The 14,997-nt window shown below is 46.9% G+C and overlaps 1 protein-coding gene across 1 annotated transcript; it reads right to left on the reverse strand.

The window, feature by feature from the left end:
• On the reverse strand, positions 914 to 1,480 carry LOC109708804 (inner nuclear membrane protein Man1-like). The gene has a single exon (XM_020230635.1). The coding sequence runs from the start codon at positions 1,478 to 1,480 to the stop codon at positions 914 to 916; it is 567 nt and encodes a 188-aa protein (XP_020086224.1).

Consider the following 14,997-nt stretch of genomic DNA (forward strand, 5'->3'; position numbering starts at 1 on the left):
CTAGTGGTATAGATGTAAAGACTGAGATTTTGCAATGTAGCTAAACTCTTTGTTGACGATGTTTTTGGGTGTGATTTAATATCATAAACACTCGTCAAGTTTCAGGAGAAAATGAGTTAGTATGGAGAAGTTACGCGAACTTTACTAATCACTTAAAGTGAATAGTAACTCCGATTTTCCGGTGAAGCCAATAAGTGGAGATGGCTTCTGTTGCGTATTGGACTCCGTTCATAGTGATCCAATAGCTCGTTTCGACGGTTCGACTATCCTGGAGACAATGGCACTGACAATTTTGAGTTTTGATGCATGATTTTCGAGAAAAAGGGGTTTTATCAAAAAGAGGGTTTTCGTTTTTTGCTGTTCTTGCATTATAAAACTCCTCGTGCTCTGTGCATGTGACCTGGAGTAGGGTGAGGGATGTTTCAGGTACCTACTAGGTGTAGGGAATTCAAATTCGAATTTGATTTTAAGGTTTATTGGGTTTACACTTATGTCTATGTGTGGTGTATGGAAAATTGGAGAGAGGATGGGTTTCGTCGCAAATCGGCGGCTATATCAGGCGAAACAAAATCGTGAGTTCGATGTCCCGGTCGTACTGAATGCACTGGCGCAGTCTGTTCGAATATCCGAAGGACGGATCTCCTGATATCGCGCGTTGATCGAGGAGGGGTCATTAGTGGCGAAACGGTAATTTTGCAAAACACCCCATATTTTCTGTACCGTTTTGCGTGAAATCGGGCGTGGAGGTATATCCGCGCGATTTACCCGCGCCGTGAGGGACTCAGCTGAAAATATTGATCTTTGGTGGGCTAAACTACAAGTGGTCACCTTATATATATTTAAGCTAACTAAGGTTTCCATGGAGGAAAACCCTAGCCCTAGCACCAGCTGACTCCCAGCTGACTCTCCTCCCTCAACCTCGTGCGCCGTGCGCTCCCCGGCTGCCTCCGGCCAAGCTCTGGCCGACCAACCACTTCCCCGTCCACCATTTCCCTCTCTTTCTCTCACTTTGCCACCAACCCATCCTCCTCTCTGCTTGAGAGCTAGGCAGGTGATCCCTCACCTTGGACTCTCCTCCGGCGACCCCCCGAACCTCCGGCGACCTCCACCGGCCGGCCACAGCCGGCCCCGAGCTCTGCCGCTGCGAATCCTGCAGCATACGGCCAGCTCGGGCTGGTGTGGCCGAGCTTGGCCGCGCCGCCTTCTCGGTTGCCGGCCACCGTCTCCGCCTTCTCCTCTGGGCTTCAGGTGAAGGGCGCGCTCCTCCCCTATCTGCTCCGGCCGCCGCCATGGCTGGAGGAACTCGCTGAGCCCGGGTTGAGGCCGTGCGGGCTCGGTTTCTCCCCGCGCCACCACCGCTGCCTCCCGACGCCAGCCGGCGTGAGCGCTCGCACTCGTCCGCCGCCGGCGCCCTGCCGCCGGAGCTCCCCGTCGGCCGGACCTGGGCCGTGCTCCCTACAACCTTGTTCGGCTCGGGCATCATTACTAGCTGCTGCCACCGCCTTCTGTCGATGGCTGACCCGTGCCCCAGCCTCCCTCAGTCGTCTGCACCCGCTTATTGCCGGTGCGCCCGCCGCCGAGCTGCCGCCGGCCGTGCCCTAGCTTCACCTTGCCCGGTAAGCTTTTTGTAAGCAGTTTGTGCACTGTTTTGGATTGCCTTCACTATTTCGGCGACCTGGGGCTGTTCCAATGCCTCTGGAGGTGAGCATGGTGATCGTCAGTCAGTTCTGATCATAGTGCTCACCTCATTTAGGGTCAACGAGCCCCGAATGAGTGAATTAGAAGTATTTTAGGTTCAGCGCGCAGGGTTCGCTGAACTTTGAGTCGCTCCCGCGCCTCCTCTAGTGACCGGCCATGCTCCGAAGTGTGAGCACGGCCTCTGGCACATCAAGACCTATCAGCGTGTGTCTTGGCAAAGCTCGAAAGTCCTCGGTTTGCGCTATCGGACCATAAAACCCCAAAAATTACATAAAATGATGTGATTTTATGTAGTCGTAGTGGTTTTTATGCAATTATACGTTTCGTGGTTGCTGTTGGCAGTGTGTGCGGGTAGCGGGTACCTCTGGATTGGTCGTCCAAGGCCCTAGGCCTTTTTGAAAATCGGATGTTGATTTTCGGTGCGTTTTTCTGCAAAATCCGCCGACAGAACGTGATTTCGGTTCAGAGTTCTTCCGACGGTGTCTCACAGTAGATCATGTTGTTGCTGAGCCTTGTTGGCTGGTCACCCACATCGTTTCGAGGGTTCGGAAACGGCGGGTGAGCGACGGTGGGTTCCGGTGTCGAAATTGTCACTTCCGGGAACCCGGATCGGAACGATTATTCGACGATAATCATTTCGATGTGAGGATATGTATTTGCTGCCAGGTCACACAAATTATTGTGTTTAGTGGCAGCGGGTGACTCGTGGCGTGAGTCAGTGAGCTTCGAGACAGTTTGTGGATCCCGGCGGAGTCCCGATCCGATTTTTGGAACTTCCGGCGAGTTTCGGTGATCGGTTTTGGGAAACCGATTCCCGTGGGTTTACAGGTTGGATTGTGAGTTAGTTTTGTATATATATTTGTGGTTGGATTCTAACCCGGTAGACCCTCCGTAGGTCCGGTTGACGTTCTTTCGCAGACGGGAGACAGGTGCTGCATTCGTACAGGTGGGTATTTCGATCCGAAGTCGGTACAGTGGTGCATGCTCGCTAACATTCTCTTCACCATTTTCTTATTATTACCTTGCATATTATGTGTTGAGCCTAGCACCCTTACTATCTATCTCTTTTTGTTGCTCTACTTGGTTAGTTGTATATCCAGTTTCGTGAGTTACAAGTAGAGCGAATTTGTGATCACATGTGAGAATTGTGACCTATTCGGTCGGTTCAGTGATTCTGCTATTGTGACCTATTCGGCCTGTTCGGCTATTTGATGACCTATGAGATCGGTATACACTGAGGGATAGTATTGTCGGCTAGTTGTCGACGGCTGATTATAGATTATACTAGTCCATGATTTGATATTTACGTGACCTAGTAGGTCGGTTTCGTGACTCTTGTCGTTTGATGACCTATGAGGTCAGTGTACCCTGAGGGGTAGGATTATCGGCTAGCGGCTGACGGCTAGTTCTGAATTATACCGATGCATGACGTGACATTCTTGTGATCTATTGGTCGGTGTGCCCCGATGGGCGGTAAGTCAGCTAGTTGTCGACGATTGGCTATTGAGTATATACATGACTATACCTTGTACGGCACTGAAGGAGTCTTAGACATGGTTACTAACCCGGGATACTTCAGTTGCCAGCCCAGTGGGAGGGGATGTTTTATAGGCAGGGTTTGCCACCCTGAGTTCTCACCCCGAGACTTGATATACGCTGTGCTTAGACAGAGTTAGCGACTCTGGGTGCGGGTTGTTGTGTCCCTCCGGAGTGGTACTTGATTTGCGGTCCTTGAGACCTATGGGTGAGCTCAGGCCAAGTCTTAATGACAGGCCACATAGATTGGGTATATCTTGGACTGATCGTCCGGTCGATGCATAATTGAACTTCGTTCTGTATTACAGCAGCGGCTAATTATATTCCCATGTATTGTTGGTTACCTATGCATCATTGCTACTGTAGTTCTGATATCCGTGTATGCATTCTGTTTTATTTTACAGTAGCAGTAGTTACATGTTCTATTACTGTTCTCTTTCCTTCCAGTATATTAGCTACTGTATTTCAGATATCTACCTATGACCTTGATGATCTCTTTCTGCCGATGATTACTACTCGCCTTCGTCGGCTTGCGGTACCCACTGAGAGGGGAGACATGTGTACATGTTCTTACACCCCACCCCCCTTTCAGGTGGCATTGCTGGTTCGAGTCGGGACGGTTCGTGAGGTGCGTGTCTTAGCGAGCGATAGAGCTATCGGCTCGCCGTTTTGGTTAAACTCTCCAAACTTGTCTTTTTAATAATTGGATTAGTAATTATGGTTCAGTTGGTTTTCAGTTATATGGATAAATATTATTTTGTGAAATGAATAAAGTACTATGGTTTCCTTATAAGATGAAAATGATTTTTTACCCCTCGTGGTAGCGTATTTTTAAAGAAAAAGAATTTTCGTGTGGAAAACAGTTTTAAAAAGAGTTTTCCTGATTTTCATGATTATTAGTATTTCAAAATAAGTTTTAGAGTAGCAAACGTTTTAAACTAATAGATGTGAACTTATAGTAAACTTGTGATGGAATGAATGTGATGTGGTGATTGTATGTGAATATGTGTACAGTGTGGTTGTATCTTGTACTTGTGCGAAGCCGTGTAAATACAGAAAAAATTCTGTCCGTGTGAACAATAGATTTCCTGTATTTATGGTGGATCTGACGTCCTCTGGGGTCAAGGCTTTCAAAAAAAAAAAATTTGGGCACTTCCGCATTGGTTTTAAAACCAAAAGGGACCCCTGGGCGTGACAGATTAAAGTGGTATCAGAGCCAAGTTACAACCACGGCACCACTCACGGATTGTTTTCAAAACAAAAAGACTGAACTATTGGTTAGGTTGACCCATAGGAAGACCTACGGTATATAGGCATGTGAGTGCGGGGGTTGGGCTTGAGTCCTGGTATGCATTCGAGATTGGTAAACTCGAAGTACATGGTTATTTTCTGTACGTGCAACGATTTTCGCACAAGCTGGTGTCTCAGTCAGGAGTAGTGGCGGTGTACCATTATGGACATCGAGTGGCGGGGTGACGTTCCGTTGGTTAGCCACTTCTGTCAGGTGGGGCCTTGAGGGGTCAGGTGATGTTTTTGGGACCTAGGCGATTGTCTCAGCTGCCGGCGCCCAGGCCACTCTCCCTACTTAGGGCACGAGCGCTGTTGCGAGCGTCTCCACGGACGACACTAAGATCAGCTACGGTCGCGACTTCTATGGGGCTGTTAGGGTGTAGCCCAAGATTTTGATAGTGGCCGTTTAGGCGTTTGCAATGTTGGTTTTGCTTTCTTGAAGCTTTGGGTATAGTTCGGTTGTGGTGTGGAAATCAGTTAGAAAAATCGTTTCCTAAAGCCTCAGTTTGTGTGGCTCGCGGCTTAATGTCGCTAACAGCTTTTGGATGTTGAAAGCAGGGGGACTCCCAGTGAGTCGGTTCAAGGTTGATCTGATTTCGAATGTCGACTTGCAATGTCGAGGTTTCGCCGGCTTTGGTTGTGAACTTTTGATTCAGTAAAGAGGTATCAGGTAGTTTAATACTTCAATGTGTCGCGCTTCCAACTTGTTGTTGGTAGTGGATCTTCGGGTATTTCGCTTTTCTTTTGATAAGTACATTGGTTACAGACAATGTACAGTCGAAAGTTGGGACGGAATACCCTTTTTCCGTTTGGAACTTTTGAATTGGGTCGGTGTTTTCTCTTGCAAGACAATCTCTATAGATGGTCTTGTGAGAAAGCTTGAGTGTTGGTCATCTCTAACCACATAGTGAGCCTTGGGTTATCCCTGGCAGGTTTTACGTAGATGATTTATCACCACTGCTGATGGTTTTGACTCTGGTTCGAGTCTAGGTGCTCGTTAGCTCTATAGTTATGCCTTTCACAACAAAAAAGTTTGTTTTGGTTGGTAGTCTCGGCTTTTTGCCGGGAGGTTCAGAATCACGGTTGATGAGTGGCTTGAGCCTGGTTGTTGGCTTCGATTGTTACGGTATGTGATAGTGTATAAGGTTTGCGACTCGGCTTGTTGTACAAACCTTGGAGTGGTATGCTTGTCTGGGTATTTGATGACAGGTACGCCTTGGTCTCAATGAGACAGGTGTTTGGTGTTGCTGGGAACATCGATCGCTTGGGTCCGTTGTAGGACGGCAGCGAAAGGTCCTCATAGAGACAGGTGTTGGGCATCACCGATAGTTATTATCGTATATTGCGATTGGCAATCCTGTGCACCAAGTGATGGACTTGCAAGGATCATATGTTGGTCTGATGGTACCAGATTAAGTTTTGAGGAGACAAAATTGTTGAGCTCAATTGGTAATGTCAGCCTTGGATCTTATGGCCTGGCAAAAAGTGAGGTCTTGAACCAAGGAGTGTCGAATACCGTAGGTGGGTTTTCGATACTAAGGGTTTGACTTTGGCTCTTTGTATATGTAAGGAAGTGAATTCTCGAAATCTGAGGATTGTACTTCATCCAGGATCGACTGACTGTCGAGAGAATGCCCTTTGTGGGAGTTAAGAATGTCCAAAACACAAAAAGGTGCTTTGGAGTTGAGTCCGCGAGAGCAAATGGTGCAAACTGCACTTTTGGGCTGATGTTGCTCTCGGGGACCGGTCTCTGGAGGTGAGAGACCGGTTCCCTTGGCTGGGTGTTGTGGGGTTGCTTGATGCAACCGGTCCTTGGCAGGGAGAGATCGGTTCCCGAACGTTGCCCCAGCGAGAAATGCCAAGAATTGGCTAAGTCCTGAAAACTGAGCTCTCGGGGACCGGTCTCTCAAGTGAGGACCGGTCTCCCGAGGACCGGTCTTCCGGGGAGAGACCGGTTCCCGAACGCGTGCGCCCGAGGGAAGCTCTCGGGGACAGGTCCCAAGTCGGGGAGACCGATCCCTCCGCGCGAAAATTGCCCAGTAAGGGCTGTGCAGTGGATGGAAAGTTGAGGGGTTTTTATGCAAAATGACCTTTATTAGAGTGGGCTGAGCCCTCTCTCTCCCTCACACTCTCATTTTCTCCCTCTCATTCTCTCTCATTGCTCTCTCTCTCTCTCTAGAAAGGAAAGGAGAAGGAGAAGAACAAGAAGGAGAGAAAGGAAAAGAAGGAGAAGGAAAGGAAGGAGAAGAAGAAGGAGATCAAGGAGAAGGCTTTGGGCAACTTCATCTCCCTCTCCTCTTCTCTTTGGTGTAGCACAAGAGGTAGGCTCTTGAACCCTAGCTTTGTATACATAGGGTTTTTGGGTTTTTATGCTTTGGAATGGGTCAAATGGACCCTAAGCTTGCTTCTAAATAGATCAATCCCAAGAATCTAGGGATTTATTGGGTGGTTTGCTATAGGTGCAAACCTAGGGCTCCAAAATGGGATTTTTGTGAAAGTATGAGATTGATCTCATTTGAAGCCTTGGAAACCCTATTGTTAGGTCACAAAGTGTGGGGGCGAAGTCGGTTTTAGCATTCGGCGAGCCGGCAATAGGGTCGGGATAGTGCGGAATTGGGCAAGGAAGGCTAAAGCCTTTTCGTAAAGTTCGCCGAGGAGCATTTTCCAAGCCTCTACATCGATTAAAGGTGGGGGGTGCCATCCCGAAGCTTTCGAACTCCTTTCTATGTCTTAGATTGCATTTAATCTCATCTCTTCATGTTGCATTGTAGGATTGCATAGTAGCTCCATTCCTTATGCTTTCTAAATGATAACCTAGTGTACTTGGAACGCTTGGTAACTTAGATAGGTGAGGATTGGGTCGGAACGTGGATCCTATGATGCGAAGGAAAAGAGATGAACCTGATGGGGATGTTGATGACATAGAAAGTAGTGTTAATGTCAAAGAACAAACGAGTAGCATCCAAACGCTAAATGATGACGAGTGGCATTAATGTAGTGTAAATAACACTAGAGGTCGATGGACCTAGGGATAGGTGGATCCCTTAGAAAATGCCTTGTGAACAATGAATTTAGAAAACTAAATAGCATTGCATGAATGTCGGGAACCGATGATTCCGCGATAGTCGTTGACCCTAGTGTAGGGCGTCCTCACTTGGAGAGGATTCGATTGGGTTATTGACTCTAGTTGTAGAGCCTCCTCACTTGGAGAGGATTGGATTGGGTGTTGACCCTAGTTACAGTGTATCCTCACATGGAGAGGATAGATCTAGCTCACAGTCTGCGTTTAGGGTGGCATAGCCATCCAATCCCCACATGGAGGGGATTGTCGTCGAGTACTCCGGAGTGTCGCGCGACTAGGACCACTTGGAGGTCCGGACCACATGGAGGTCCGCAGACGGTCCCGGGCTTGGGTGCACTTGGAGCTCCCTCCCCACTTTGGGATTTGAAGGTGAGTCATGGGCGAGCCCTAGGGCCTCGCCACAGATTGGGTAAATGAAAAAGGTTAAAGGTTTATAAATGTCATTGAACATTACTATTCGAACATGGATCGAATTTGTTAGCATGGTAGCAAACCTTTATTATATGATGCATGCATTCATATTCATGATTATGGGCATAGTAGCATAGTTTTCCTACTATCGCATTTACAGCTTTCAGATACATATCTATCTATCTATCTATCTGTTGTTGCTTGTGCCCACTTGGACCTAGTGGGGAGATCGGCAGAGTCGGCGGCCAAGCCCACTGGGAACTATGGAAGATAGTTCTCACCCCACTCTATTTCTAGTGATAGGTACAGGGTTGCCGAGAGAGGACCGCGGCAAGGGCATCGCGCCCGATCAGTGAGACCGTGGTAGTGTAATAGTTTTCTTTTTTGCATTAGTCACCTATGTATTGAGAGAGATCATTGTAGTTGAGGATTGGAGAGCTATGTATTTTGGATGAAAAATGTAATCATTTAAAGATAATGATGTAAATGAGAATGATGGAACTATTGTAATAGTTAGCAAAGTACTCTCTTTATTTCACTTGTTTATCTTGTGGATCGCTTGCTCTTTGTGTTGTTGGCACTGTTTGTGCCCTCGTGAATGTGTATGTTTAGAATTTAATTTTCTGGGTAAATTCTTACTCACATTCCTGTTGTTGAGCCTTAGGCGGACAGGAGAGGTGCTGTCCGTTCGGCGGCCCGTCGCCGCGGCCGAACCGTGCCAAATTGGTAGTGGTTTCGGGGCGGGGCGTGACAGTATACCTGACCGGTGAGAGACTGTGGTCTCCGAGATGAATGCCTTTGACTTAGGTTTTAGGACAACGATACGTATTCGCTCGTAGTGAGCTGGTTGACGTTGTTGACTAGTCAGAGTGTGTCGTTTCGACCTATGGAAATATACTCCAGACTTGTGGTGTTGTCCCGTGACTTTTCTACGTGAACTTTCGACGGAGTTGAGTCGGCTACTGGTACGCGGACCAAGGTTGAGTGGTCCTAGAGTTTCTGAGTGACGATTTATTATCTCAGAATTGGCAAATTTGGGATCAAATAATCCTGGTCGCGGAACTGTTTTGTCCATAGGTTATAGGATGGTGTTGATCGCGGTGGATCTTGGTCCATAGATTTTGGGTTGGTATGTTCTCCTTCGTCTTGTCCAAGTGGAACCGCTGTTCTATTCTCCCCTTCTTCAGAGGCCGATATGTCCAGATTAAAGGAAATGTAACTGATTAATACTCAAAGGTGATACCGCAGTGGTGGAGTGATATTCGAATACAATTACGGTGGGTACGTGGTCAAGTTTCGGGAACGAAACTTCCTTTAAGGGGGGGATGATGTAAGGACTGAGATTTTGCAATGTAGCTAAACTCTTTATTGACGATGTTTTTGTGTGTAATTTAATATCATAAACACTCGTCAAGTTTCAGGAGAAAACGAGTTAGAATGGAGAAGTTACGCGAACTTTACTAATCACTTAAAGTGAATAGTAACTCCGGTTTTTCGGTGAAGCCAATGAGTGGAGATGGCTTCTGATGCGTATTGGACTCCGTTCATAGTGATCCAATAGTTTGTTTTCGACGGTTCGACTGTCCTGGAGACAATTGCATTGACGATTTTGGGTTTTGATGCACGGTTTTCGAGAAAAAGAGGTTTTATCGAAAAGAGGGTTTTCGTTCTTTGTTGTTCTTGCATTATAAAACTCTTCGTGCTCTGTGCATGTGACCTGGAGTAGGGTAAGGGATGTTTCAGCTACCTACTAGGGGTAGGGAATTCAAATTCAAATTTGAATTTAAGATTTATTGGGTTTACACTTATGTCTATGTGTGGTGTATGAAAAATTGGAGAGAGGATGGGTTTCGTCGCAAATTGGTGACTATATCAGGCGAAACAAATTGTGAGTTTGATGTACCGGTCGTGCTGAACGCGCTGGCGCAGTCCGTTCGAAAATCCAATGGACGGATCTCCTAATATCGCGCGTTGATCGAAGAGGGGTCATTAGTAGCGAAACGGTAATTTTTCAAAACACCCTATATTTTATGTACCGTTTTGCGTGAAATCGGGCGTGGAGGTACATCCGCCCGATTTACCCGTGCCGTGAGGGACTCAGCTGAAAATATTGATCTTTGTTGGGCTAAACTGCAAGTGGTCACCTTATATATATTTAAGCTAACTAGGGTTTCCATGGAGGAAAACCCTAGCCCTACCTCCAGCTGACTCCCAGCTACCTCTCCTCCCTCAACCTCGTGCGCCGTGCGCTCCCCAGCCTCCTCCGGCCGAGCTTCGGCTGACCAACCACTTCCCCGACCACCTTCTTCCCCTCTTTCTCTCACTTTGCCACCAACCCATCCTCCTCTCTGCTTGAGAGCTAGGCAGGTGATCTCTCACCTTGGACTCTCCTCCGGTGACCCCCCGAACCTCCGGCGACCTCCCCCGGCAGGCCACAACCGGCCCCGAGCTCTGCCGCTGCTAATCCTGCAGCATACGGCCAGCTCGGGTTGGTGCGGCCGAGCCTGGCCGCGCTGCTTTCTCGGCTGCCCGCCGCCGGCTCCGCTTTCTCCTCTGGGCTTCAGGTGAAGGCCGCGCTCCTCCCCTGTCTGCTCCGGCCGCCGCCATGGCTGGAGGAACTCGTTTAGCCCGGGCTGAGGCCGTGCGGGCTCGGTTTCTCCCCGCACCGCCACCGCCGCCTCCCGACGCCGGCTGGCGTGAGCATCGGCCCTCCCTGGCTGGACGTACTCGTTTGCTGCCGGCGCCCCGCCGCCGGAGCTCCCCGTCGGCCGGACCTGGGCCGTGCTCCCTACCACCTTGTTCGGCTAGGGCATTATTACCAACTGCCGCCACCACCTTCCGTCGTTGGCTGACGAGTGCCCTGGCCTCCCTTAGTCGGCCGCACCTGCCTGCTGCGGGTGCGCCCGCCGCCGAGCTGCCGCCGGCCGTGCCCTAGCTCCACCTTGCCCGATAAGCTTTTTGTAAGCAGTTTGTGCACTGTTTTGGATTGCCTTCACTGTTTCGGCGATTCGGGGCTGTTCCGATGCCTTCGGAGGTGAGCACGGTGATCGTCAGTCAGTTCTGATCACAGTGCTCACCTTATTTAGGGTCAACGAGCCCCGAATGAGTGAATTAGAAGTGTTTTAGGTTCAGCGCGCAGGGTTTGCTGAACTTTGAGTCGCTCCCGTGCCTCCCACAGTGACCGGCCATGCTCCGAAGTGTGAGCACGGCCTCTGGTACATCGAGACCTATCAGCGTGTGTCTTGGCAAAGCTCGAAAGTCCTCGGTTTGTGCTATCGGGCCGTAAAACCCCGAAAATCACATAAAATGATGTGATTTTATGTAGTCGCAGTGGTTTTTATGCAATTATACATTTCGTGGTTGCTGTTGGCAATATGTGCGGGTAGCGGGTGACCTCTAGACTGGTTGTCTAAGGCCCCAGGCCTTTTCGAAAATCGGATGTTTTTTTTCGGTACATTTTTTGATGAAATCCGCCGACGGAATGCGATTTCGCTTCGGAGTTCTTCCGACGGCGCCTCACAGTAAATCATGTTGTTGCTGAGCCTCGTTGGCTGGTCACCCGCATTGTTTCGAGGGTTCGAAAACGACGGGTGAGCGACGGTGGGTTCCGGTGTCGAAATTAACACTTCCGGGAACCCGGATCGGAATGATTATCCGACGATAATTGTTTCGATGTGAGGATATGTGTTTGCTACTAGGTCGCACAAATTATTGTGCCTAGTGGCAGCGGGTGACTCATGGCCTGAGTCAGTGAGTTCCGAGACAGTTCGTGGATCTCGACGGAGTCTCGGTGCGATTTTCGCGACTTCCGGCGAGTTACGGTAATCGGTTTTGGGAAACCGATTCCCGTGGGTTTACAGGTTGGATTGTGAGTTAGTTTTGTATGTATATTTGTGGGTTGGATTCTAACCCGATGGACCCTCTATAGGTCCGGTTGACGTTCTTCCACAGACGGGAGACAGGTGCTGCATTCGTACAGGTGAGTACTTCGATCCGAAGTGGTGGTGCACGCTTGGTGACATTCTCTTCACCCTTTCTTTATTATTACCTTGCATATTATGTGTTGAGCCTAGCACCCTTACTATCTATCTCTCTTTGTTGCTCTACTTGGTTAGTTGCATATCCAGTTTCGTGAGTTAGAAGTACAGCGGATTTGTGATCATACATTAGAATTGTGACCTATTGGGTCGGTTCAGTGATTCTGGTATTGTGACCTATTCGGCCTGTTTGGTTATTTGATGACCTATGAGATTGGTATACCCTGAGGGGTAGGATTGTCGGCTAGTTGCCGACGGCTGATTATAAATTACACTGGTCCATGATTTGATATTTATGTGACCTAGTCGGTCGGTTTCGTGACTCTTGTCGTTTGATGGCCTATGAGGTCGGTGTACCCTGAGGGGTAGAATTGTCGGCTAGCGGCTGACGGTTAGTTCTGGATTATACTGATGCATGACGTGACATTCTTGTGACCTATTGGTCGGTGTGCCCCGATGGGCGGTTATTGTCAGCTAGTTGTCGACGATTGGCTATTGAGCATATACATGACTATACCTTGTACGGCACTGAAGGAGTCTTAGACAGGGTTACTAACCAGGGGTACTTCAGTTGCCAGCCGAGTAGAAGGTGATGTTTTATAGACAGGATTTGCCACCCTGAGTTCTCACCCCCAGACTTGATATACGCCGTGCTTAGACAGAGTTAGCGACTCTGGGTACGGGTTGTTGTGTCCCTCCGGAGTGGTACTTGATTTGCGGTTCTTGAGACCTATGGGCGAGCTTAGGCCAAGCCTTCATGATAGGCCACAGGGATTGGGTATATCTTGGACTGATCGTCCGGTTGATGCATACTTGCACTTCGTTCTGTATTACAGTAACGGCTAGTTATATTCCCATGTATTGTTGGTTACCTATGCATCATTGCTACTGTAGTTCTGATATCCATGTATGCATTCTGTTCTATTTTACAGTAGCGGTAGTTACATGTTCTATTACTGTTCTCTTTCCTTCCAGCATATTAGCTACTGTATTTGAGATATCTATCTATGACCTTGATGATCTCTTTCTGCCGGTGAGTACTCCTCGCCTTCGTTGGCTTGTGGTACCCACTAAGAGGGGAGACATGTGTACATGTTCTCACCCCCCACCCCCCTTTCAGGTGACATTGCTGGTCCGAGTCGGGATGGTTCGTGAGGTGCGTGTCTTAGCGAGCGATAGTGCTATCGGCCCGCCGTTTTGGTTAAACTTTTCAAACTTGTCTTTTTAATAATTGAATTAGCAATTATGATTCAGTTGGTTTTCAGTTATATGGATAAATGTGGTTTTGTGAAATGAATAAAGTACTATGGTTTCCTTATGAGATGAAAACGATTTTCTATCCCTCGTGGTATCATATTTTTAAAGAAAAAGGGTTTCCGTGTGGAAAACAGTTTTAAAAAGAGTTTTTCTGGTTTTCATGATTATTAGTATTTCAAAATAAGTTTTCGAGTAGGAAACGTTTTAAACTAATAGATGTGAACTTATAGTAAACTTGTGATGGAATGAATGTGATGTGGTGATTGTATGTGAATATGTGTACAGTGTGGTTGTATCTTATACTTGTGCGACGCCGTGCAAATACAGAAAAAACTCTGTCCGTGTGAACAATGGATTCCCTATATTTGTGGCAGATCTGACGTCCTCTGGGGTCAAGGCTTTCCGAAAAAAAAAAAAAAACTTTGGGTACTTTCGCATTGGTTTTAAAACCATAAGGGATCCCGGGGCGTGACAATAGACTGTCGGCATTGTTGACCTTACTTGCTGGGGACTATTGATTATAGTTCTCGAGTAGGTCTTGGGTGCTATTAGGAGCACGGAGGCCTTCGTGCTCCTAAGTCATTTTCGATGACGTAACTTTCGAATTGACGATTGGCTTTATTAGACTTAATCTAGTATATTTGTGCTATCTAAAAAATAAATTTTGTAATTTTTCGATATCATTTACTTAGTGATCGAAAGGATTTACAATCAACAGTTAAAAATAAAAATCTCACAAAAAAGTTATGATGTAGTACTAAAATTTTCGATCAGAAATATTGATCTTGTTGTAGATAGTATAAAAAAATTTTCTATCAAAATTTCATTTGATTTGAATACTTTCTACACCGTTAAACTTGCAAACGGCATATATCAACTATTAAAAATTGTTGATTTTGAATCTTTTCGATCACTTGGTAAATAATATAAAAAATCTGCAAAAATTAATTTCTAGGTACTTCAAATACGCTAGATCACGTCTAACGGAGCCGATCATCGATTCAAAAAGTCCCATCATCGAAAACGGCTTGGGAGTACGGAGAACTCCGTGCTCCTAATAGCATACAAGACCTACTCTATAGTTCTCATATCTTTTTTATTAATATTTTATTTCAGAGCCTTCAGCACCAGCGACTAATCGAGATAAGGGGATTGTCGATAGTTAGCATCTTTTACCCTCTTTGTGTGTAGCTGGATCACCTAGCTGTATATAGCATCTAGTATAGTATTTTGAGGTTTGAAGTGGTCAGAGATATTGTACCATTTTAAGCATTGGTGTAGCGATAATTGTATATTTATAGTGTTGCTGTAGTATATAGTTTTTATTTTACTCTGATACTTGCTATTGTTAGAGTTTAATTAATTTTTTTTTGGACAGTTTTTGTTGACGTTTCGTATGTATAAGGTGTATCCTTATGCATGTGGCGGATCTGTTGACGTAATTCGAATTTTTGATCTGGGGTGTGACAGTGGTGTTAGGAGATATAGGAAATAAGGATTTCATTGATCCATGACTAATTAGCAGTTTCGCTGAATTAGGTCATTTCTTGAACTTCATAACCTGCAAGAATTGCCAAGATTTCATGGTAAGTCAAATTCTGTATTGGTCTTTTGCTAGTTTGATGGTGTCAGAGGCTATTAGTGATTTTTTTTTTTTTTTTTTTTTTTAAGGAGAATTGCTATATG

This window comes from Ananas comosus, linkage group 4 (assembly GCF_001540865.1).
Source record: "Ananas comosus cultivar F153 linkage group 4, ASM154086v1, whole genome shotgun sequence".
Lineage (NCBI taxonomy): Eukaryota > Viridiplantae > Streptophyta > Magnoliopsida > Poales > Bromeliaceae > Ananas > Ananas comosus.